Genomic DNA, 20702 nt, shown 5'->3' with positions numbered 1-20702 from the left:
GAAAAGGGATGACAGAAGGAGGGATGAGAGGTCCCCTTTATTACATGGTTTCTGAATCTTCCCTTGCGAGACACAATGGCTACTTCTTTCGCATTGAGATGAGAGAGCTTCACAAGAGCTTCCATGCAAGCAAGCATGGCCATGGAGGGGGAGGAATCCTATCAGACCCCTTGTCCAGCGTGAGGAGGGCACGAGCCGAAGCAAGCGAAGCAACTGCAAGGCAGAGAGGGTATCTCTACCGCTGAGTGGCCGGCATCTCTCGATGCCTTGGCCTTTTCCACTCACACTCGCGCAAAAGATTCATGGGTTGGGAGTGTGCATATCGCCCAGCTGCGGACGTGGTGGATGAGGATGGGACGGGACTGGGGAAGGAAAAGCAGAAACAGAAACGAAAAAAGAGGGTAAATGTTTGGGAATAGTAGCCGTAGCCGTGTGAGTGTACCCCATAAGGCGCTGTTTCTGCCGCAGCGATGCCACTCACAACTTACAACTTCTCTTTCTGTACTTCGGGTTGGACCATGAACCATGGCCGCGAATCGTTCGCCCGGCGCCATGCGATGCGGCTATAATTGGCCGTGTTGCTCTCGTCGTGCTAGCATCCCTGTTCTCCCGCAGCAGGGAAACAGATCCGCCCCCCGACCAACCGCGGGGATCCAAGGGTATGTGGTGTGTCTGGAAAGGGATTTGCCTGGACTTTTTGGGGCGGTTCATGTTTCTTGCGGCGGCTTTCTTTGCGGCGGCGAGGAAACGAATAAGGCCGAAGGTTGTCCTAAACGTATGCCTAATGTTCTCCCTAGATCGTTCCATATCTATCAATTCATATCACAAACGAGAACCACTTGACTTGCGTCAGTCTCTGGGACCATGGTGCTCGTCTGCCTGGCTGATCTGCGTTGGAGACACATCGAGGCTTGTTGGTCTTGGTAAAGCGAAAGAGACTGCGCAGTAATGTTGCACTGAACCACAGTCTGACAGAGAGAAAAGAAGAGAACCTAAGCGTGGCTCTCCCAAACTTAGAACAAGGTACCACAACGGGTCCACGAGGATCTACCTCAACTCGGCTTAGCCTAGGCGCTCAATCAGCTTTCTCAGATCCGCTCGGCCCAGCCAAAAACCCTGACGCCTTACAGTCCAGCAGCAGCAGCAGCCCGGCGTGGTGTGCTTCGTGGGCCGAGCTGGACTCCGTGGACGAACACACACGCTGGAGAAGCTTCTTCGCTCGTTCGCGGGCGCCATGGCGGAAAGGCGAAGGACCCGCGGGGCGGAGCTGGAACACCACCATCTGCAGCTGTACGGATACTTGGTGTAGATCCTGGACACACACCCTGTCGGTGGTGACCTGAATGCGGACCCCGTTGTGTTAGTGAGGCGCTGCTACTACTGCAAGTCACTCACTCACTCATGAGTTCACTCACTGAAAACTTCACTCACGCAACCCGCTCACTCACTCTGGAAGCTGGTGATTGAGCGAGATTGCATCAAAACGGGCAATCATGCGACTACCTCGATTAGTTTCTACCCAGTCAAACAAAGAAATCACAATCCCTCGATTAAACACCGCACCGCCGGGTACAACGCTCACATTGTTTGCCCGCCGCATCTAGACTCTGGCTCCTTTGTTCTCTCTCATGTCCCCCTTTCCCATTGTCACAGGTCCTAACGTTCGGTAACCGTTTCTGAAATTTCCAGCCCGCCCTCTCCCAACTTACACAAAGAAAAGACTCGGCTTGGCAGTAACATAATGCGAAGAATTAGCTTGGCCAAAGTCGGGCCGGGGAGGCAATCAACGACTCAACAAATAAAAGTATTAAGGTAACACGAAAGAGCACGAGGCACAATATGTGGCTTTTTCAGCCTCGAGTGGTAAGTGCTACGAGTCGGGTCCAACATCCCATTCAGAGCCATCGTCCCATTTTGCACCTTAACCCTTTCTCTCACTCGCTTCAGCTGAAATGGTTCAAACAGAATCTATCAAGACTGTTTTGGCAGGAAAACGTTGAAAGAACAAAACCAAAAACTCTGTCCATATCTCATCCAACGGGCGCATTGATCACTCCCACGCACCTCCTTCGCTGCAGCGCGGCCGTTTCAAAACGGCGACTGCTTCAACAGCGAGCCTGCAGGATCTCTCCGGGATGGCCCTCGGCGAGAAGAAGAGGATTCCATGATAAGAACCATACTTGCATTGGTGAAATCAAGGGGAAAAGGCCGCAATCCGAAAGTCAATGTAAGAAACAGAAGCAAGAAAGTCGATGTACGTTCCTGCATGCGAAAATGGTGAGGACGTTAGTCGCTGCAAGTGCAAACCCCGTTCGAGCGTGATGAATTCTGGACGTGTGAGCACCGCGGGATACCCTCTGCCTTACCCATGAACTCCGGATGGAGACACTTGGACCCCACGAGAGAAGAATGGGATGGAGGATCCTAGGAGATGGGATGCTCTTCGGGTTGACTTTATGACATTCGACTTGTTTGGGAGCGGACTGAGCTTCACTGTAATATGGTATACTGCTCATCAATACCTTAGCTACAATGGCTATCCTAGGCGGACGGTGTCATACTGTATCTGCTGCGCTACCTATTGGCACTGGATAAGAGAGCAGTACTCAAAATCATCTTGCGTTTCTCTTCGTCAAGATTATTTTCGGAGGTTCGATTCGCAAAAGAGCCTTGAACAGCCTCGGTTCATGCCGTCTTTCCCGCGAAGGATTCAAACCCAACCCTGTTGTGCGGAGGGTGGGGGAGAAGAGACAACGCCCGATTATCAAACATCATCCCCTGCATCTATCTGAAGTTCGGAGATTCCAAGTCAAAGTCAATGACCATAGCTAAACCCGAGCCATTAACCATCCCGACTGGCGAGAACTTGGGAAAAGCTCTCTAACAGAGTCCTGCGCTGCATGGCACACTGAAGCAAGAGCACGGCCTACCATCAACGACCTGCCTGCATCAATGGGGTGAAACATTTCCCTTCTTCTCGGGCAGAAGACTGCATGCTTCCAGCGTCTCAACTCTTCATCCCACAACTCAATTCGCCCGGGTGCTTTGGCCAGTGAAAGCAGGGTCGAACTTTGAAGAGTCCATCCCGTCTTTTCCCTCTGAAGCCGAGATCCTTTGGAATTGAGGAAACCACTCATCTCTTCCGGACAACATCTCTCAGCCTTCAACCAAAAACAAGATCCAAGACCTTGATCCGGATGCGCCCGCCCGTCCACGCCGTAGAGACGCACCCGACTTACACAAGTTCACACTCAAAGACTGAATCAACAGCCCAGAGCTCCTCGGACCAGCTCATGCAGTAAGCAACCCCGTCCCCTCCCGTGCTGACAGACGCTGATCTTCCGTCCCCCATCGAACCGACGAACCCCTCTGCCCCTCTCCAGGCATCCTCCCATTCCTCCCGTGCCGTTCCCTCCCCCATGCTCCATCAATCACAACCTGGGAAACCCCGCAGCCGTTGTCGTCGGTAGGGGTGAAGCTGCTGTATCCTGCTGCCTCAGCTTACCTACAGCTTCCACGAATCCGACCCTCGGCAGCGGGGCAATCTCATTGGTGAATGGGGGGCTGGCTGAACCAGAAGATCATGACTGAGACACATGCACACAACCCTCCGCTGACGTCCGGAAATGGATCATAATCGCGGTCAAACGGTAAACCATATTGTCGCGAGTCTACATTACGACACTGTGGATCGCCGGTGAGTGAGAACCTGGTGACGGCACAGCAGCGCGGCTGTGCTATTTTCACGACTCTGCTCAATGTTACCTTACCAAGGACCCGAGTGAGCGATAAGCGCTGAACCGCGATTTGCGGTTATTGACCATGATTCTTTCCGCAACCCCCCGCTATGAGCGAATTCGACAAAAGTGAGTTGGTCTTGGTGAATGAGACCCTAGTTAAAGATGCCTGCCAAAGACCCTCAACTTTGCCGGGCCCAACGGGTGAACTCCTACGCGCCTCGTCAAGGCAGACCGAGAAATCCTCCATGGGCCTTACAACAGAAGCAATACCTGATCTCTTCATAACCCCTCATAGGCTATGCGCAGAATGCAGAATGCATGGCAAAACAAAAGACGAAGCCCGCGTTGCATCACGCAGCAGAAGCCCCCGGGTTGATGTTCACTACACAGCCACAGCCCTGCTGCACGCCATCCGCAATAATCCAATGTTCGTACGGTACTCGCCTGCCTGCGGAAATGCATTCAGTAACAGTCTGCATGCCCCCCTCTACACAGCCCTCCCGCTCTTCATGCCGCAGTCGAGACGGGACGGCTGCACGATGCCCGCTCCGAGTGTGGCGAATGACTTGTTCTTTGGTCATAAGTCAATTGATCCCGTTTGTGATGTCGTGCTTGTGGCGGAGTGTGATGCCGTCCAGTCTGGGGTTATTCTGTAGTCTGGCGAGCTCTCATTCTCTCCCTCATTCAGCATCACTCAGCTTTAGATGACGTTGACGGATACCCGTCGTCTTGGCCTCATCCAGACGAATGTTATCCACTGACGGTCATTTCCATTCAAATGGGGGTATCTTTTGGATCTCTAAAACGTCTCCAGTCTTCTATATGATGGCCGTCAACTCATGAACCTCGCTCAGTCATCTGCTTGATTGATATCAAGCTCACAGCGGATACGCATCGTCCGTTCGAGTAATGTAAATCTCCCCAACCAGAACTGTGCAACCGACCGTCATGGCAATGGCGATGATGGGTATGTTTTCCCTTGCAAAGTCCCTCCTGCTGACAAAGATGTGCTTTCTCTCCAAAATGTCCCTCCACAGCAGGCCAGCCAACGATGCGCTGAAGGCGGTGCTGAAGGCGCCGTAGTTGACTCCGAGAGCCATGCTGTAGACCGTCGCCCAGAAAGTGCGCTCGCTGATGGGCACGCCATTTTCTCGGTGGATCTGCTGCCACGCCTGGATCACGCGGGAGAGTAGGATTGTGGTGCCAATATTCGTACCCGCGAACTAAAGAAGGATCATCTCAAAAGTCAGCCTTTATGCGGTAAAACGTCTTGGTCAAACCAGATCTGGACGGGCAAATACTCACGTTGCAGAGGATGACCGAGAGGAACCCCATGCCACCAATGGCACCAATCGTTCCCGTCTTCTCAACCCAGTGATCCCATCCGTACGCAAACACCGGCACCCAGCCCTTGGTGACGAGAGCTTGCACAAGGACGAACATGGCAAAGGCAAAAGGGACGAGAGCGAAGGGTAGATGAGATAGCACCGCCATCACCGTGGGAAATGTCTCTTGTGACCAACGATACCCGTCCTTGAAGCGCGATACCAGCGTCGCCGGTTGCTTCTTGGGGCGGAAACTCGAGCTTCGGCGGGATTGTCTTCCAGTGGTCCCCTTCTCAATATCCGTAACCCCATCTGGCAGCGCTTGTGCTTCGCCAGGCCCACTGGCCGCAGCTGGCACAGCTCGTCTCCTACTTTCCGTAGAACCCTCGCTCGGGGTTTTGCTAATATCGGCCTTCTCCGTTCTTTCCACAGCTGTAGATTGTGAAGATATGAGCTGCGGGCCTGCATTGCCGGTCACACTGTCGCTGTTTCCTGATGCTGGGATTGCTGGAGTAATCATGAACTCGGCATCAGTAGCGTTCCGCTCCGACGCATTCGTGCTCGAATCGTTGCTGGCTGGCGAAACCTCCTCATTTGCAACTCCGAGGCGTTCCTTATCTTCCAGAAGGTCGGTATCTTGGATATGAATCTCTGGTCTGGTTGCATGTGACATTGGCGACATCTCTGTCGTCTCTTGGGCCAAGCTTGTGTCTTCTTGGCCCAATATGCCCGCGTTGACCTTCTCTCTAATGCCTTCCTCTGCTCTGACAAGCTCCTCATCCTGTCCCTCTCGTCCCTGTTGTGCTATGCGGCGAGTCTCTTTTCTGTGGGACCAGCCGAACGCCAGGTCCCAGCATAGCATGATAAAAGCGGCCGGTAAAGTGACCCAAAAGACTTGCAGGTGCTGATCATCCTTCGGTTTCACGTTTGCGGCATTGAGAGCCAGGACCGTAATTAGGGTCACCGACATGACAACAGCGCCAAAGGCAGCTCCTCCCTTGTCAAGCCAGGGGTTCAAAATCTCAATGGCTGAGAGCAACTGTGCTTGCGGACTGCTCTCGGGCGCTTGATCGGCATTGCTTGCGGCTCCTCTGGGGTTCGGGATGTTGGGGTTGACGGGCTTCGATTGCATGGCCTCCTCTGGCGGTTGAAACATCTCAATGGACTCGGGGATGAGCTTCTTGTCTGCAAAGATGATGTAGAGGAGAAACGGGAACAAGACGATGGCCGTGACGACGACTGGCACAACCATGTTGGCCGTGTACTCGACGAACTTGATGTCGAAGGCACCTGCAAGCACGAGGTTGGTCGGGTTGGATGAGACGAGAATGGCTGAGGCGATGTTGGCTATGGAGAACTGGGTGAAGATCCACGCTCTTGGGTACTTGATGTTGTTCGAGATTCGGGTCATATAGGCGAGGAAGGCCGTGCCGGACAAGATAATGGGATCGTTGCCGATGAAGGTGCCCAGGCAGAAGAAAAAGGCGTAGAGGTAGAAGAACAACCGGTAGCCGACCTTGCCTCCCCATTGAAGCACCTTGAGTGCCAAGTACCGAATGAGTCCCGAGGCGTCAATCGAAATGGCAATGTACGCCAGCGTCAGAAAGAAAACCATGATATCGAGAGGATGGATGCCGTTTTGGCCAATGGTTCCGTCGTACACTTCCTCCCTGCCAATTGCCAAGATGGCCAGGAGAAACAAGTCGGCGATCAATGGCGCAGTGATTGAGTTCATTGGGAAGTCGAAGCGCTTGAAGAGCTTGCGTCGAGGGGATATTCCCTCAAAGCGACCCTCCTTGAAGTCATCGTGAGTGTCTTCCTCGCGCGGTATCACCCGCAGCTTGCGAAGCACCTTCAACACCGCATCCCACAGTCGCGCAGGAACGTAGATTGGGATGTGGAAAGGAAACAGTACGACGATGTCTGTGCGCCCATTGAATCAATGAATTATCCATTTGCGACACATGTGCGATGCACATAAAGGCTTTTCAACGAAGGTACCACGACTTACTCGCAAGGAAGAAGGCTATCAACGTCACAATTGACCTCCATTCTCTGATCTGATCCGTCCGTGTATCGATGGCCATCGTAATCAATTAGAGTACGTGTCGAGACTTCGAGCCCTCATGGGGCCCAGGAATCAAGCGTCGACGAGAGAGAGGTTTAGAAAATTCGCAAGATCCATGTACGGAGTACTTCTCACGAAGTCTCTGAACGCGGTGAAGGAGGCAAGAACCACCGAATTGAGATGACGGGGGAAAGTGGAGCCCTTGCACCTATATTACCCGCCTTGCCAATGAAGAAGGCGCGGGTCATTCACTTCGGCCATGTCCTTCTCCAATTGACGTCGCCGCTTCATTCGCGGCGGGGGACGATCGGTCCGGGTGATTGACGTTCCTTCAAGTCTTCCAAGTTCCAGTTTGGAACCAACCTAACACTGCCACCTCGCGCCTGAGCTAACGTTGCAAGGAAGAATACTGGAAGCCTGATGATCAAAAATTACGTTGAGCATCTACGACCTCCCTGCACTTCCATCTTCGCTTCTATAAGCTTTGCCTCTTCTTTCTCACCGTCATCTTGATAATGTACCGTGCGAAACTGACTGGTTCAACCATCGAGGAGGATTCTCAGCGCATCAAGTACGAGATATGCTAGAACAGGGTCGACCGCAGAGACCTAGAACCAACAGCCAGGCTGCCCGAGCTAACATCATCCACCCACGTCAGCGAGATCGCCCGGCCATGTGAGGTCCGGGGAACGAGGAGACTCGAGAAGGAAAAGGCACTAAGACCTGAGACGGGGCGAGCTGGCGGGGTGGCATCAACGCCCGACTGGCGAGTTGATCTGGGCCCTAGTGCCTCAACCGGCATAGTATCCTGCACGGTTCCAATGCCATCAGCAAGCATCAGCAAGTCAGCGTGCCTCCGATTGAACATTGTTTCTCGTCAATGTCAGAGCCGACAGGGCACTGCAACCTCTACTGGCCAGAAACAGTTGACAATGCGTCCCTAGAAGCTCTCACATCTGCTGTGTTCCCATCCTTATGGGGCTTGGCGTTGTCGATTCGCCGGTCGGCATTTTGCAGCGTCAGATTCTCAGCGATGCTCACCTAAAGCACCTGCCTTTCTGTATCCTACGACTCGATAACATGATGAAGACGGCAAGATGGGCAACCGAATCCTTTTGCTGCGCCACCACCGCGGGGTTTCTGGAATGCTTGCCATCTGAACCCAAGCTTTTGCCCCTTGCGCCGTTGCTCTGCACTGCTCGCTGAGCCGCACCGGAAGAGCAAGCGAGCACACGAGCACCTTCCACTCACAGCCTTACCGTCAAGTGAGGTAATCAATGCCAGCATTGGACGGATACTCGGGCAATCGGAAGGGAAGGTGAACTTCTTCGGATGGAGGGGCGGGAGACGACCTCCATGTCTTGTCCAACTACCGATTAGAGAGGCAGCAGAAAGCCGTTTTCGTCGATTGACTATCTACAACTTCCACCGTTGCTACCGAGCAGGAAACAAACGAAAGCTTATTTCACCGAGCGTTCCCACATTAGATGGTCGAACCACGCTGTATCAACCTCTCGGGAGAATTGATGGGACACGCGCGATGCCACCGCTTTCACCTGCCCCTCTATTGCGTGCCATCATCAGCCAGCGGGCCACAGATCAGCTCACCGCGTCTTGCGGATCGTCTCCGGATTGCATAGAGGTTTTCTGCGGATGGCCAGTATCAGGGCAATATGGATTTGGCCAGCGAATCCTGTGAGCGATGCTTCTCTTTCTCCACTTTCTAATGCAATGGAACGGGATTACATACAACCTACTAAGCGGTGGGCAAAACCGGGGACAAGTCCGAGGCAATCGCCCAAGACCTCATCGCTGTGATGTTGTATCGGCCCTTTATACCTCGCTTTCTGTAGCAATCCAACTCTCGATGGTTCGAGATTGGACACAGGACGAGTAGAGCGATGCGTGAATTGTACAAACACAGCCAAAGGGCGAAGACGATGCCCATCTGCAGCTTTTGAATCCTCGAATAGACGATGCTCTACCATAAGCGGGCCATAGCTGACATAGGGTGATCTAGGTATTACATTCTTTTGGCAGTATGCGTACTAGCTCGCGGAGAGAAATGGATCAGAGATGTCTGCATAGCAGCGGCATTGATCTTACCGGCCGTGGCTGCGGTGCATGGGATCGTTCTTGCTGCGCTCCACGTAAATGGTTAGTTTGGAGCAGAAAGGTCCCTAGTTTCTATCTGACACTCATTGCCTAGACGCTGCCGATATGGATATCTACGGGGCGCTTCAATTCTGCTCCATTGGCATTCTCGCAGTTCCGTTGACGGTCAAGAAGTCCGAGACGTACTTCCACGAAAAGGGACGCAACACTGTCTTTGTGTGGACGAGTCTGTTACTAGCAGGTAGGAAGCTAAACCCCCCAGAAGACGTATTTGCTCAAAGTTTGACCAACATTTATAGGTCTCGTGAGCTTGGCTGTCGAGTTCTACCGATCCAATTCCATTCCCTGCTATCAAGACAACAACGGCAATCCAATATCGTCAGACCCGAGAAAGTTCCCTTACGGAGACAGTCCATTATGCGGTATTACCTGTTCCCAGACAGACGGGCCGTTTTCTCGCTTGAGGCAAAAGGCTGCTAGTGAAATTTTCGTGGTGCCGAGGCCGAACGAGCTTCGATTTGGAAACGCCATGTTTCTAGCGGTGGCATGTTGCGTTCCGGCCATAATCTCGCTCATCTCTATGAGAAACAAGATCGTTATCACCGATTGGATTAAGAGGCAGAACGGGCCGCAGAAGGAAAAGGGAAACGAATCCGATGAATCCAAGGATCTACACAGAACGTTTAGCGGGTTCCTGAATCTGATCGAGATCTTCGTTTTTGGCGGCGCTGCCTTAGCCATTCTCATCCTCGGAGAGATCAATCTTTGGAGCCCCCAGATGGACTATCATACCGAGCCATTTGGAAGCGTTGGTGAGTTATATGTGCCTACGGGATGTCTCTGTCGCTGACCAGTTCTCTTCCAGGCCAATGGGGCACCATTGTTGCAACAGGGCTAGCAATCGTGGGATCATTCCTCATTTACCTCCTAGACGGTATAAACGAGGCCCCGAAAGACCCGCTTAGCATCTGTGGCTGCGAACACTGTCGATTGATCTATGATCGGGCTCGAGAGGTAGACTCGGAGTCTTTCCAAGAAAGTGAAGATGGGCATGCAGACCACATTGAGCATGGCTTGCCGCCACTCACGAGCACGTCTACGCGCGGAACTCAGGCAACCAAGCAAGGTCCGGGACATAGACGAAAGGTCTCTGCCGGCCTGGTCAAAGTTGGCAAATGGTTCGGCAGCACTACCGAAGATCCATTTGGGGCCCCTGACTACAGGGAAAGGCAGTGGCCAGAAGTTCCTGGAGAGCGGTTCAGAAGTTCCGCCTTGAAAGACACGGCTGAACAGTACAGCACATACCGAGAACATGAACCACAGGAGCCAGTATCACCAGGACACCACTCAGGAAGCGAAGGCGGGCCCGCGACGCCACGACCTATATCACCCATATCACAGGAATCGCCATTGTCGCCTCCGCCACCGAGCAGAGCTAGGCCAAGGAACAACTCGGAGCCTGTTTATTCACGATCGCCATCGCGGCGGCGACCAGGCTCGCCTTCTTCTCCGGCTGGATCGCCCGAAGGCCCGCGAACTCGACGCCGGCAGACTCTCGAGGTCCCTGGGCAACGTCATTTGTGAGTTTTCAAGACAACTGGAGGTGACCGAGAGCAGCTGAATGCTGTACGAGTTCGGGATCGAGAAGTGCTGGGATGACGTATTTAGTTTGAAGATGGTTGGCCAAATCCGTTGTGAGATTTCTTGTTCTCCTTTGCCCGCATTTTGGGAGGCGTTCGGTGTCAGTGCTGCTCGATATCCGGCCAGAAGTACATAAACGCCATATGTAAGAATAGGAATAGCAGGATAGAAGTTTGATATGAATGAGCGGCTCGCTTTGGTTCGATACTATGTCTGTTGTGCCCTCAACCGCGTTAACTTGCAGACGGGACATTTGAGGCCGAGTTTCAGAGCCGATGAAGGCAGTCTGTGATGGTCTGTGCTAAATTACCTAAGCCACATAAATGGCGACCAGGATAATGCCGAGGCCTACCCGACGGCATCCCCGCCAACGGACCGGAGCTAGACCGGGGTCGGAGCTGGGGAACCAAGTCGCCAACATCGATGATGCCGGTCTCGAACTTGTTCAACAACTTCCCCGCGAAAGCTTGTCCTCATTTCTTTTATGATTTTGTCTAAAGACCTAGACAATGGCTTCCTCATCACTTAGAATTTCCTCCCGGATAGTCTCCAGGGCTGCGCGGTCATGTCCGCAGTCCTCACGCCTTCCGACGGCGTGGCGTCGGTACTCATCGGTACCGAGCAATAAGCTGCCGCTTGAGGGGTATCGTGTGCTGGACATGACGAGAGTTTTGGCTGGAGTAAGCATCATTACTCCCGTACTTTAGAAATTGGATGCTAACATTGACGGATGTAGCCATACTGTACACAAATTCTGGGAGACTTGGGGTCAGTTGATCTCACTCATCTTCTCACGCTAAGCAACTCGTACTGACGCCATTGAAGCGCCGAGGTGATAAAAGTCGAACATCCCGTTCGCGGCGACGACACTCGAGCATGGGGTCCTCCTTACGCAACCTACAAAGCCGGCTCCTCCAAAGAAGGACCCGGCGAATCGGCCTACTTCCTCGCAGTGAGTATCCTCCAGTCACAGATATGAACCGAGCTAACTCATCCACACAAGGTGAACCGCAACAAGAAGTCGCTAGGCCTCAACTTCCAACACCCCTCCGGCACAGAAATCCTCCACAAGCTCGTCTCACAATGCGACATCCTCGTAGAGAACTACCTCCCCGGCACTCTCAAAAAGTACAAAATGGACTACGACACCCTCCGCGCCATCAACCCGGGCCTCATCTACGCCTCCATCACGGGGTACGGCCAAACTGGCCCGTACTCGGACCGCGCGGGCTACGACGTCATGGTCGAGGCCGAGTTCGGGTTGATGCACATCACCGGCAGCCGCGACGGGGAACCCGTCAAGGTCGGCGTCGCTGTAACGGACCTCACGACGGGGTTGTATACGAGTAACAGTATCATGGCGGCGTTGCTCGCGAGGGGGCGGACGGGGAGGGGGCAGCATATTGATGTGGCGCTGAGTGATTGCCAGACGGCGACGTTGGCGAATATTGCGAGCAGTTGTCTGATTAGTGGGAAGAAGGATTCTGGGCGGTGGGGTACCGCGCATCGTAAGTTTCACTCGCTGCTCATTTTTTCTCATACAACATGCTGACGTTGTGCAAGCCTCTATCGTGCCGTACAAATCCTTCAAGACAAAAGATGGCGACATCCTCTTCGGCGGCGGTAATGACCGACTCTACGGCATCCTCTGCCAGGGACTGAACAAACCAGAATGGCAGCACGACGCAAAATACGCGACAAACGCCCAGCGCGTCGCCAACCGCGTCGAGCTCGAGGCGCTCATCGAGCAAGTCACCGTCACCAAGACGACGGCGGAGTGGTTACGCGTGTTCGAAGGTAAGGGGATGCCGTACGCGGCGGTGAATGATGTGCAGGGCACGCTGGAGCACGAGCATACGAAGGCGCGGAACATGGTTGTCGAGATGGAGCACGAGGAGTGCGGGCCGATTCGGATGGTGAATACGCCGGTCAAGTATTCGGAGAGCGAGCCGAGCGTGAGGAGTGTGCCGCCGACGTTGGGGCAGCATACTGATGAGGTTTTGGGGGGGCATCTTGGGTTTTCGGAGGAGAGGATTCGGGCTTTGAAGGGAGAGGGTGTGGTTGGGTAGGGGAGAACGGATATCCGCTGAAGTGCATCGCGAAGTTTCTTCAGTGAGCAGACAGGCTTGGCGATCGAAAACGCCCATAGCATCCCACCTCCCGAGGATTAAGGATTGCAATGAAGTCCTGTGCGTGTCATTGCAGCTTCTCAGGTGCTAGGAGGAGGCACGCATCTTGATCCGATTAGCCAACGACAACATCATGCATCAACGATCAAATCCGCTTCTTCGGTCATGCGAATGGCCTTTGGAGGGGTTAAAATTGCAGTGCTTGCGTGTGGGATGGTGTCTCAGGTCACGCCATCCACGCCCGTATCGATAACCTTCTACATGCCCTGCCATCCTGCAAACTAAGATAACCGATTGAATGGTCCTTCTTCGAGATCCACAACACCTTTGGGGGGGTTAAAGTTGCAGTGAAAACCCCGAACTGCACGATGATGTAAATCAAAACCAGCCCCAAGGTCTTTCGTGCATCGAAAGTGAGAGAGATAAACATAAATCTATTCCCTCGTGAGAAGAAAAGAATTTACACGCGAGTCGAGAGTGCTGCCACGTATTGTGCACGTTGCGTTGCTGGTCCCCGTTTTCCTGCCTCACCTTGGTTAGCCCTGGCTGACCGAGGGACTCCAAGGTGGGAAGGCACGTAGGGTGCGGGCCTTCTCGGTGAGCTCGGTAAATGGTGCACGTGACATCCGCGACTCACAGTGGTCGCGTGTTTGATGGCATTTCTACGGTTGACTTCCTGCGTACACAGCAAGCCGTCGTTGTTTTCTTCTTTCTTCGAAACAGATACCCATTATGTCAAAAGTTTTCTCTTCATAAATTGATGGGCCAGTCTTTCTATTTCTAGCTTCCGCATTCTGAGCTGGAATTCCTCGTCCTTTGCATCACCTTCTTGCTCTGCTAGCTTCACCAGCATTCGATAGCTCTCACAAGCCATCCACACCTTACACGCCTGTATCGCGGCACAAGCCGCACCTTTCAATCTCAACATGTCAGACCCATCGGCTTCAGACCTTATGGCAATCGATGCAGAAGCTACAGATGAGTTTCAATTCGCCGAAATTGATACCACAGTCGAAATGGAAGTCCTGCCCACGACGACCGTTCAAACACAGCCAGAAGATGTGCAAACAGCTCCCGTCGAAGCCGAATCTCACCAGCAGTTGCCTGCGCCGATTGCGCAAATAGAAATTGAGCCTGCGCCAATTGAGCATCGCCATGATGTACAGACACCGCCTCGTGTGTCAACTCCTCCGCCAGCTATTGAACAGCAGTCGTACCAGCCACAGTTCTCTCTTGCTACTTCACGATTCATCATGAGTCGTCACAGAGGCGCTACCCCAGCATCACCACCGCCCCATCTCGTCGCAACTCCTCCTCCTCCTCCAACTCCTGAGGTCGCCCCAGAGGAAGTCGAAGATACACCTGTGGACTACTCGCACCTGCCTATGACCGTTTATCTCCCGTACGCAGAACCCCAATCAGTTCCGCCCAGCTCAGTACCATCTTCTGGAGCAAAGCGGAAGCGCGCGGCAGCGGAAGACGAGGCTTCCCGGAAATCCGTAAACATCCCCGCCTACCAGGAACCCGCAATCCCCAAGCGTCCCGTACCTAGACCGCCGGTGAAGAGGAAGCGCACCAAGGATGACGGCAGCGGAAACCCAATGTGCGTCAAGTGCAACCGCATCTCCGCCACAGACGGCAACCCCATCGTCCCCTGCGGCTGCGGCGAGGCCTGGCACCAGCTTTGTCATGACCCAGAGATCTCGGCAGACGCCCTGGGCGGCGGTTCCTCCAAGTTCAAGTGCGTCACCTGTAAGGAGGAGGACAAGCAGCAGGCCAAGTATCAGCGCGAACTTGCAAAGTACCGCGAGGCGAAGCAGGAGCAGTCGGAGTGGAAGAGGCACCACAACGATGTGGAGAGGAAGCGCGAGAAGAAGCTTGCCACCCTACCACAGTTCCCTAAGCCGAGCCTCATTGGGTTTGAAGGAGGCAGTGCCAGTGCCAGTGAGGTGAGTGTCATAGAGACAAGCAAGAACTTTAGACCCAATCTGACGCGCTTGCAGAGACGAGAGTACTTTGCAGATCTCAAGAGAAGCGATCTCCTCAATCTCCTCTTATTCAGCGAACAAATCCACCCTGGCCTCCTTGTAGACGTCCTCGCCTCTGTCTCTAAGAAGCACCCCGACCTGCCTCTCTTCGGCTCGCCAGATTGGGCTGAACCAAAAGTTGTATGTCTTCCACCCTCATCTGCCCCATCCTAAAGTATAAGGACTAACACAATACAGCAACATCGAGAGTCACAGCCCCGCCGCCAGCAAGACCACCGCCCGGCTTCCAAGCCCTCGAAGCAGCGGTCCAAAACAGGCGGCGTCCGCAAGATCCTCAAGACCGCACCCACCGGCGCAGCCGATCAAGCAGAGGCAGACGCCGAAGACTCGGAGGACGCACTCCCCGAATCCTGGCCTAAAGCCGGACATGGTCTCTACCAGCGGCTGAAGTCCGAGAAGGATGACCCGATGTTGTACGACGACAACGACGAGGAGGCGTTCAGTCACTTCATGGTTGACAAGTATGGGAAGCAGATTATGGAGCCTCTTGCGGGTTAGCAGCCCGGCAATCCTCAGTATGAGAGCTTCGACAAAGAACAGCGGGACAAGGCACTGGGATTTCTGCACAAAAAGTTGGCGGGCATTACAGATGGCGCTGCTCGTGCGGCGGCGACTCTTGGGGACGTTGATGCGCAGATGGTGGACTTGACAGGCGAGTCCGATACGGAAGCAGGCTAGCCACCTGCGTCTACCACGCCCAAGGCTGATGCCATCGAGACCTTGACGAAGGGACGGCAGACGAAGCGAAGCAAACAGGCTGGCACAGTCGTCGCTGACGAGACCTACTCTACATCCAAAGAGATGGCTCACATGAAGCCATGGCACCTGTAAAAGGACCCGAAATCAACGCAGAAGTCTAGGCAGGGAACATTCGATAGGTGTAGGATTGTTACAAATGTCGAGATAGAAGGAAGTCTTTGTAGAATTGATACCCGCAGCCTGACTGCATTACATCAGCAACATCGTCTCACTCCTATGGTGCTTCTAAGTGCTTCCTAGAGAGGCAGTTTGAAAGCATGTGATGTAGCTGTCTTTGATATGTTGGAGTTGGAACTTGAAAGTATTTGATGCAGCTGTCCTTGAGCGTTGAATTTGACGTACTAAGACTCACTGCGCGCTGATATACCCTCACGACTCAGTTCACATAACACCTTTTATTATCAGTGCATAAGAATGGAATGATGTGCTGCAACAGACGACGTCTGACATACGTCCGTCTATCATTCATGCTCCCTGAAAAGAAATCAGACGAATTGAGGTAGATACTCGGCAAGACGAACCGAAGTCGCCATCAGACGGACACGTCGTCCTATATGCCACGTCACATTTCAGATGCAAAAATAAGTAATAGTTGGCATTTGATATTGATTATCATTAACTAATGTAGACCTCTTTTCGTGGCTGTAACTATGCTATGCCAGGTATCTTGTTTCCCAAGCCTCGTACTCCCGACGATCGTCATGCAGGCCTCATAAATGCAGGCGGAGGTGGCGATGAATCCTCGTTTCCCATCCCATTCCCCGGCCCCGTCCCACTCGCGACGGAGTTGACGCTCGCGCTCACGCTGTTCTTGACTCTTCTCACGCCCATCCTTACAGGTAACCCAACCCTCTCCCTACCGACATCACCGCCGTCGCCCTCCTCAACAGGCCTCGCAGCCTCGAGATCGACGACACCAATCCGCTCAGGGCGCTCTCCACCCGCACTCCCAAGTCTCATCGCGCTCCCACCAGGCGACATCCTCCCTCTAATCCCCCTCCTTCTCCCGTTCTCGTTCCCAAACACCTGTCTCGCCTTCTCCCCGTACCTCTTGACCTCCTTGCCCAGCCAATGCCGACACAGTAATACAAAAAGCAAGTCCCAGAGCCCGATGCCCCAGAGGAACATGTACGCCAGCACGCGGCCATAGCTGTCGGACATACCCCAGTATGTGAACCCGCGCGCAAAGACGTCACCGAGGGAGATGTAGACCCAGAAGATTGCGATGAGGGAGGCGCCTAGTACGAGGCGAATGAGGAGGGTCCAGCCTGGCCAGGGGTCGTGAGCGTGGACTATTGAGCGGGCATCGAGGAGGATGTCTGTGGAGAGGATCGCGATCAGGGCAACGGCGGCGGGGCTATTTATCACGGTCAGTATGTATTGAATATCGAGTGGATAGTAGATGTGAGGGGATATGGTTACGAACCCTGCGGGATATGTCAAAGGAAACGAGACGTTGTAGAGGAACCACGACATGATCCATAAGAGTATCGATGCGGCGGCGACGTGCGCTACGTCATTGGCGATTTGGGCGCGGAGCAGCCATCGCTTGAACTGTCGCGCCTGTTGTGCGTTGGGACGGCGAGGTCTCCGGACTCGGGTCCGGCTTCGGGGCGGCGGGGGGATTGTGAGCGGCGGAGGACGGTGGGGGCGCTCCATTGTGTTGTGGTGGTGGCTATTATGGGTGTGTTTTTGCCCGCTGCACCACCAGAGATCTCGAGTTGGTTGAACAACCACACGATGGTCCGAGAGATCAAAGGCGGGCGAAAAGAGGTGAAGAGGATTGAGAGTTTGCGCAGACGGCCTTCAGCATGGTCCTTTCTCGGCGGTGACGAGTCCCGTTGTGTTTTTTCCCCTTCTTTTTTTCGTTTCTTTCCTTCCTTCCTCTGTTTCGACTAGTTTTCCGCTTGGAGATTGCCCAGCATGCCAGTGACGTTTTCTGTTATGAGAAGATGGGGACACCAAATGAGATTCGATGGGGAAAATATGTCAAAAGGGTAAAGGCGCAAAAAGCGAGGAACGAAGAATAGAGAATAGGTACTAGTGACCGACGCGGCGGATGTCTCAGACGGGAAGTAAAGAAAGCGATAAGGCAAGTTCGGGTAGTAATAAGAGTCGCAGTGTTGAACGATTATCGAAATAAGATAAACCTCGGGATTCTGGAACGTGGCATGAGATGACGCCGGGTGGGATGAGTGTTACTCTACGTGTTAGAGCGGGAGGGAGCGAAGGTTGGCGAGCAAGAGTCGTGACAGGTCCGAAGGTAAGAAGTAGACGCGGATTCGCAAAAGGTTCACGTCGCAGACGGGACGGTGTGGTGTTGAGTTTGTACTTTGATCTTTTCTTAAACCTGGGCTGAAGCCAATATTGGAGAGGTGGACGATTGGACGACCGTTTTCAGCCAAATCGGCGATCAATCATGTACGGGATGGGACGAGATGATGATGATGATGATGATGGGTGCTGGGCCAGGGCAAGTCCGGACAAGGTTTGAGAAACACGAAAACGATAAAAAGCGCAGAAACCCCTTCGGCGAAGAAACAGAGACAGCGACCAGCGAGGCGGTAATGGATCGATCGAGGCCTTCCGATGTATGTCTGGCGTTGGAAGATGTTGGAAAGAAGGAAAACAAGTCGAAGAGACTCAGACTTCGGCCGGGCGAGCATCTGCGGGAGAACCTCGTGGTTTTGAGCCGGACGTCCCATGCGATGCAGATATCTCTTGGCTTCTTCTAGGGGGGCACCGGTCTCTCCAGAGTCCAAACCGAACCCGTGTGACCGTGTTGTTGGTGCAACGGAGCTGCGAGCTGCAACAGCACCGCGTCCCCGAATGCAGCATGCATCTTTTGGTCCTTGGTAACAGCCACTCAAAGCCAATGGGCCCTGCGCAGATCATACAGCTCCCCAACCCTATGCGTGCGCCCCCCTTGCACCGGCACTCGACGCCGTCCCGTGCAGTAGTCTGGTTTCCAGGGGCATCACGAAGTGCCACAACATTTGAACATGGACCGCCTCGTGCGGGGCCGCTCACCGGACTGTTCTTAGCTTCCACCATCTTTAGAAATAGCCCGTTGCGGCGCTGTCCAGTCGATGGTGGCCCCTGATGCCCTGGTGAGGCTCGGTCTGAAGTTTTGCCAAGCGCAACACTCTTCTTCGCTTCCGTGGGGTTTGTTACAAGGGGGCCCTGACTCTTGCCGTCTCTCCCAGGGGCCAGCAAACCAAGTTCTAACCGCCAGTGTCCATTGTCCGGTGGTTGTTTTCTGGCTCGGACGAGTCTCAGACCAGATGAACCTCGATCAATGTCCACGCCCCCGTCGGTGGCATCTTCCCCAAGCTTAGACAGAATGGCATTCGGACCGCCGTCCTGGACATCTTTAATCGTGTGCCGGGACCTGAACCCATCCGGATTCTTCGCAGCCTCGGGCCGACATAGGGAAGATAAGTCGATGATGGTTTTCCTGTGTGTCTTGGTCAGCGAAATGTTGCACAACGCCAATTGGTGTTTTCGACAAACCCTACTCGCCCATTTGTTAGTCAAAAATCATTTGAGTTGTCTCTCCACAGATCTGAGAAGTCATGTATGGCAGTTAATCCTTGCCAACGAAGCACAGCCTCTCTCCCTTCGAGACCTTCTCCATCCCATCTCTAAACAGCATGGAACCTGGAAACGAAACGTCGCTCTGCTTTCCGTGAAAGGCAATTCTGGATCCAGTCCGTTTCTGAAATTCATAGCGTGTATGCTATCGCTCTCAAACCATCGCAGCCGCACCATACTTCGGGACTGCTGAGCCAGGTCCTCCGGTACGCGGCATTGCAGCACGAGATCAAGTCGCGCAATCCTTTTCGTCCAAAGCTTTGGCATGATGCTTCATGATTTTGGCACCTGCCAGATAACTCTTGTCTTCGGCAAGCGACCCTGTTGGCTCGAACGTCCTAAAGTCCAGAGCAGACATTGTGGGAAATTCTCGATAATGCCATGTCCGATCTTGGAAGTATGCGCTGCAAGCCATCTCCGGCTGCCAATGCCTTTCGACAGTCGAATACACACATCCAGGACCTGTCGTGGTAGGCAAGATGTAGCATGAACCTATTGACCATATACGTCAGATGGACGTTGCGAGGACCATCTGAAGCAGATTGCGAGGAACCGTCAAGCGGCGATGCCTAGACTAGATCTGCAGAGGGTGCTGGGAGCTTACGACGATTGCAGAACCTTTCGCCGTTGACACGGTTAGAGTCAGCATTGCCTCGCGGATCTTTGGAGCCTTTGCCTTTTGATGGTCGCATATGCCCTTGTCGCCATCGGGATCGTTTCTGGCACTGGTTAACAACCAGAGCAATGTACGTAATACGCCGCAGACGGCAGATCTATCCGCTGTGGATTCGTCGAAAGAGACCGGTCTATCATCAAGTTGGTGTATAATTTCTCAGGTGAGGCTTGAAACTCTAAATCGCGGTCAGGAAGGCCAACGGATCGATAGAAAGTAGGAAAGTGGGCGATGATTTTGAGTTCAGCAGTTGTGGAGGGAGGAACAGAGAGAGAAGTCGAGCTGCCTTTAGCCGGAAGATTTGAACACCGAGGTCATTTGAGGGTTCAGGAGAGAGAAGGAGCTGGTCGGGGTTTTCGTAACTTCCGGGGCGAGATTCGAGAAGGTGCGAGTGATCATATCGGCCCTGCCGGCGATGTGGGGCCGGTCCGAACGCCGAGAAGAAGCTTTCTCCTGGACGAAAGATGAACCTTAGGATTTTCCCTCTCTCCCAAGAGTTTCGAGAGCAGTCTCTGAGTTGGTTCAGATTCATTGCATGTTTTTGAGCATCTTGTACCTGCCTCTCGACCGGTACTCGGTGCGCAAAGAAGCAAACCGCTAGTATTCGGCT

At 53.6% G+C, this 20702-nt stretch overlaps 8 protein-coding genes across 8 annotated transcripts; 4 read left to right on the top strand and 4 right to left on the bottom strand.

The window, feature by feature from the left end:
- Positions 1 to 864: 864 nt before the first annotated feature.
- CCOS01_04233 (uncharacterized protein) lies at positions 865 to 1309 on the top strand (the record flags this gene model as incomplete). The annotated part of the gene is made up of 2 exons (XM_060452415.1): positions 865 to 913; positions 1131 to 1309. 2 exons carry the CDS (start codon positions 865 to 867, stop codon positions 1307 to 1309), a joined length of 228 nt encoding a protein of 75 aa, XP_060316373.1.
- A 3309-nt stretch (positions 1310 to 4618) lies between these two features.
- On the bottom strand, positions 4619 to 7152 carry CCOS01_04232 (arsenite efflux transporter; the record flags this gene model as incomplete). Its single annotated transcript, XM_060452414.1, has 3 exons — positions 4619 to 4963; positions 5046 to 6988; positions 7077 to 7152. The coding sequence occupies 3 exons, from the start codon at positions 7150 to 7152 to the stop codon at positions 4619 to 4621; spliced, it is 2364 nt and encodes a 787-aa protein (XP_060316372.1).
- Positions 7153 to 8864: 1712 nt separating this feature from the next.
- Positions 8865 to 10832, top strand: CCOS01_04231 (uncharacterized protein; the record flags this gene model as incomplete). Its single annotated transcript, XM_060452413.1, has 5 exons — positions 8865 to 8896; positions 9154 to 9290; positions 9343 to 9489; positions 9548 to 10060; positions 10114 to 10832. The coding sequence occupies 5 exons, from the start codon at positions 8865 to 8867 to the stop codon at positions 10830 to 10832; spliced, it is 1548 nt and encodes a 515-aa protein (XP_060316371.1).
- A 566-nt stretch (positions 10833 to 11398) lies between these two features.
- CCOS01_04230 (CoA-transferase family III) lies at positions 11399 to 12958 on the top strand (the record flags this gene model as incomplete). Its single annotated transcript, XM_060452412.1, has 5 exons — positions 11399 to 11569; positions 11626 to 11657; positions 11715 to 11841; positions 11893 to 12397; positions 12453 to 12958. 5 exons carry the CDS (start codon positions 11399 to 11401, stop codon positions 12956 to 12958), a joined length of 1341 nt encoding a protein of 446 aa, XP_060316370.1.
- Positions 12959 to 13944: 986 nt separating this feature from the next.
- Positions 13945 to 15744, top strand: CCOS01_04229 (uncharacterized protein; the record flags this gene model as incomplete). The annotated part of the gene is made up of 3 exons (XM_060452411.1): positions 13945 to 15186; positions 15244 to 15559; positions 15656 to 15744. The coding sequence occupies 3 exons, from the start codon at positions 13945 to 13947 to the stop codon at positions 15742 to 15744; spliced, it is 1647 nt and encodes a 548-aa protein (XP_060316369.1).
- A 780-nt stretch (positions 15745 to 16524) lies between these two features.
- Positions 16525 to 17484, bottom strand: CCOS01_04228 (uncharacterized protein; the record flags this gene model as incomplete). The annotated part of the gene is made up of 2 exons (XM_060452410.1): positions 16525 to 17182; positions 17252 to 17484. The coding sequence occupies 2 exons, from the start codon at positions 17482 to 17484 to the stop codon at positions 16525 to 16527; spliced, it is 891 nt and encodes a 296-aa protein (XP_060316368.1).
- A 984-nt stretch (positions 17485 to 18468) lies between these two features.
- Positions 18469 to 19284, bottom strand: CCOS01_04227 (uncharacterized protein; the record flags this gene model as incomplete). Its single annotated transcript, XM_060452409.1, has 1 exon — positions 18469 to 19284. A coding segment is annotated over one exon (816 nt), but the record flags the coding sequence as incomplete, so codon positions are not given.
- A 364-nt stretch (positions 19285 to 19648) lies between these two features.
- Positions 19649 to 19777, bottom strand: CCOS01_04226 (uncharacterized protein; the record flags this gene model as incomplete). Its single annotated transcript, XM_060452408.1, has 1 exon — positions 19649 to 19777. One exon carries the CDS (start codon positions 19775 to 19777, stop codon positions 19649 to 19651), a length of 129 nt encoding a protein of 42 aa, XP_060316366.1.
- Between the last annotated feature and the right edge of the window lie 925 nt (positions 19778 to 20702).

Source organism: Colletotrichum costaricense (genome assembly GCF_030867565.1).
Source record: "Colletotrichum costaricense strain IMI 309622 chromosome Unknown Scaffold_4.1, whole genome shotgun sequence".
In the NCBI taxonomy this organism is placed as follows: domain Eukaryota; kingdom Fungi; phylum Ascomycota; class Sordariomycetes; order Glomerellales; family Glomerellaceae; genus Colletotrichum; species Colletotrichum costaricense.
This window is presented reverse-complemented; position numbering and strand designations above follow the sequence as displayed.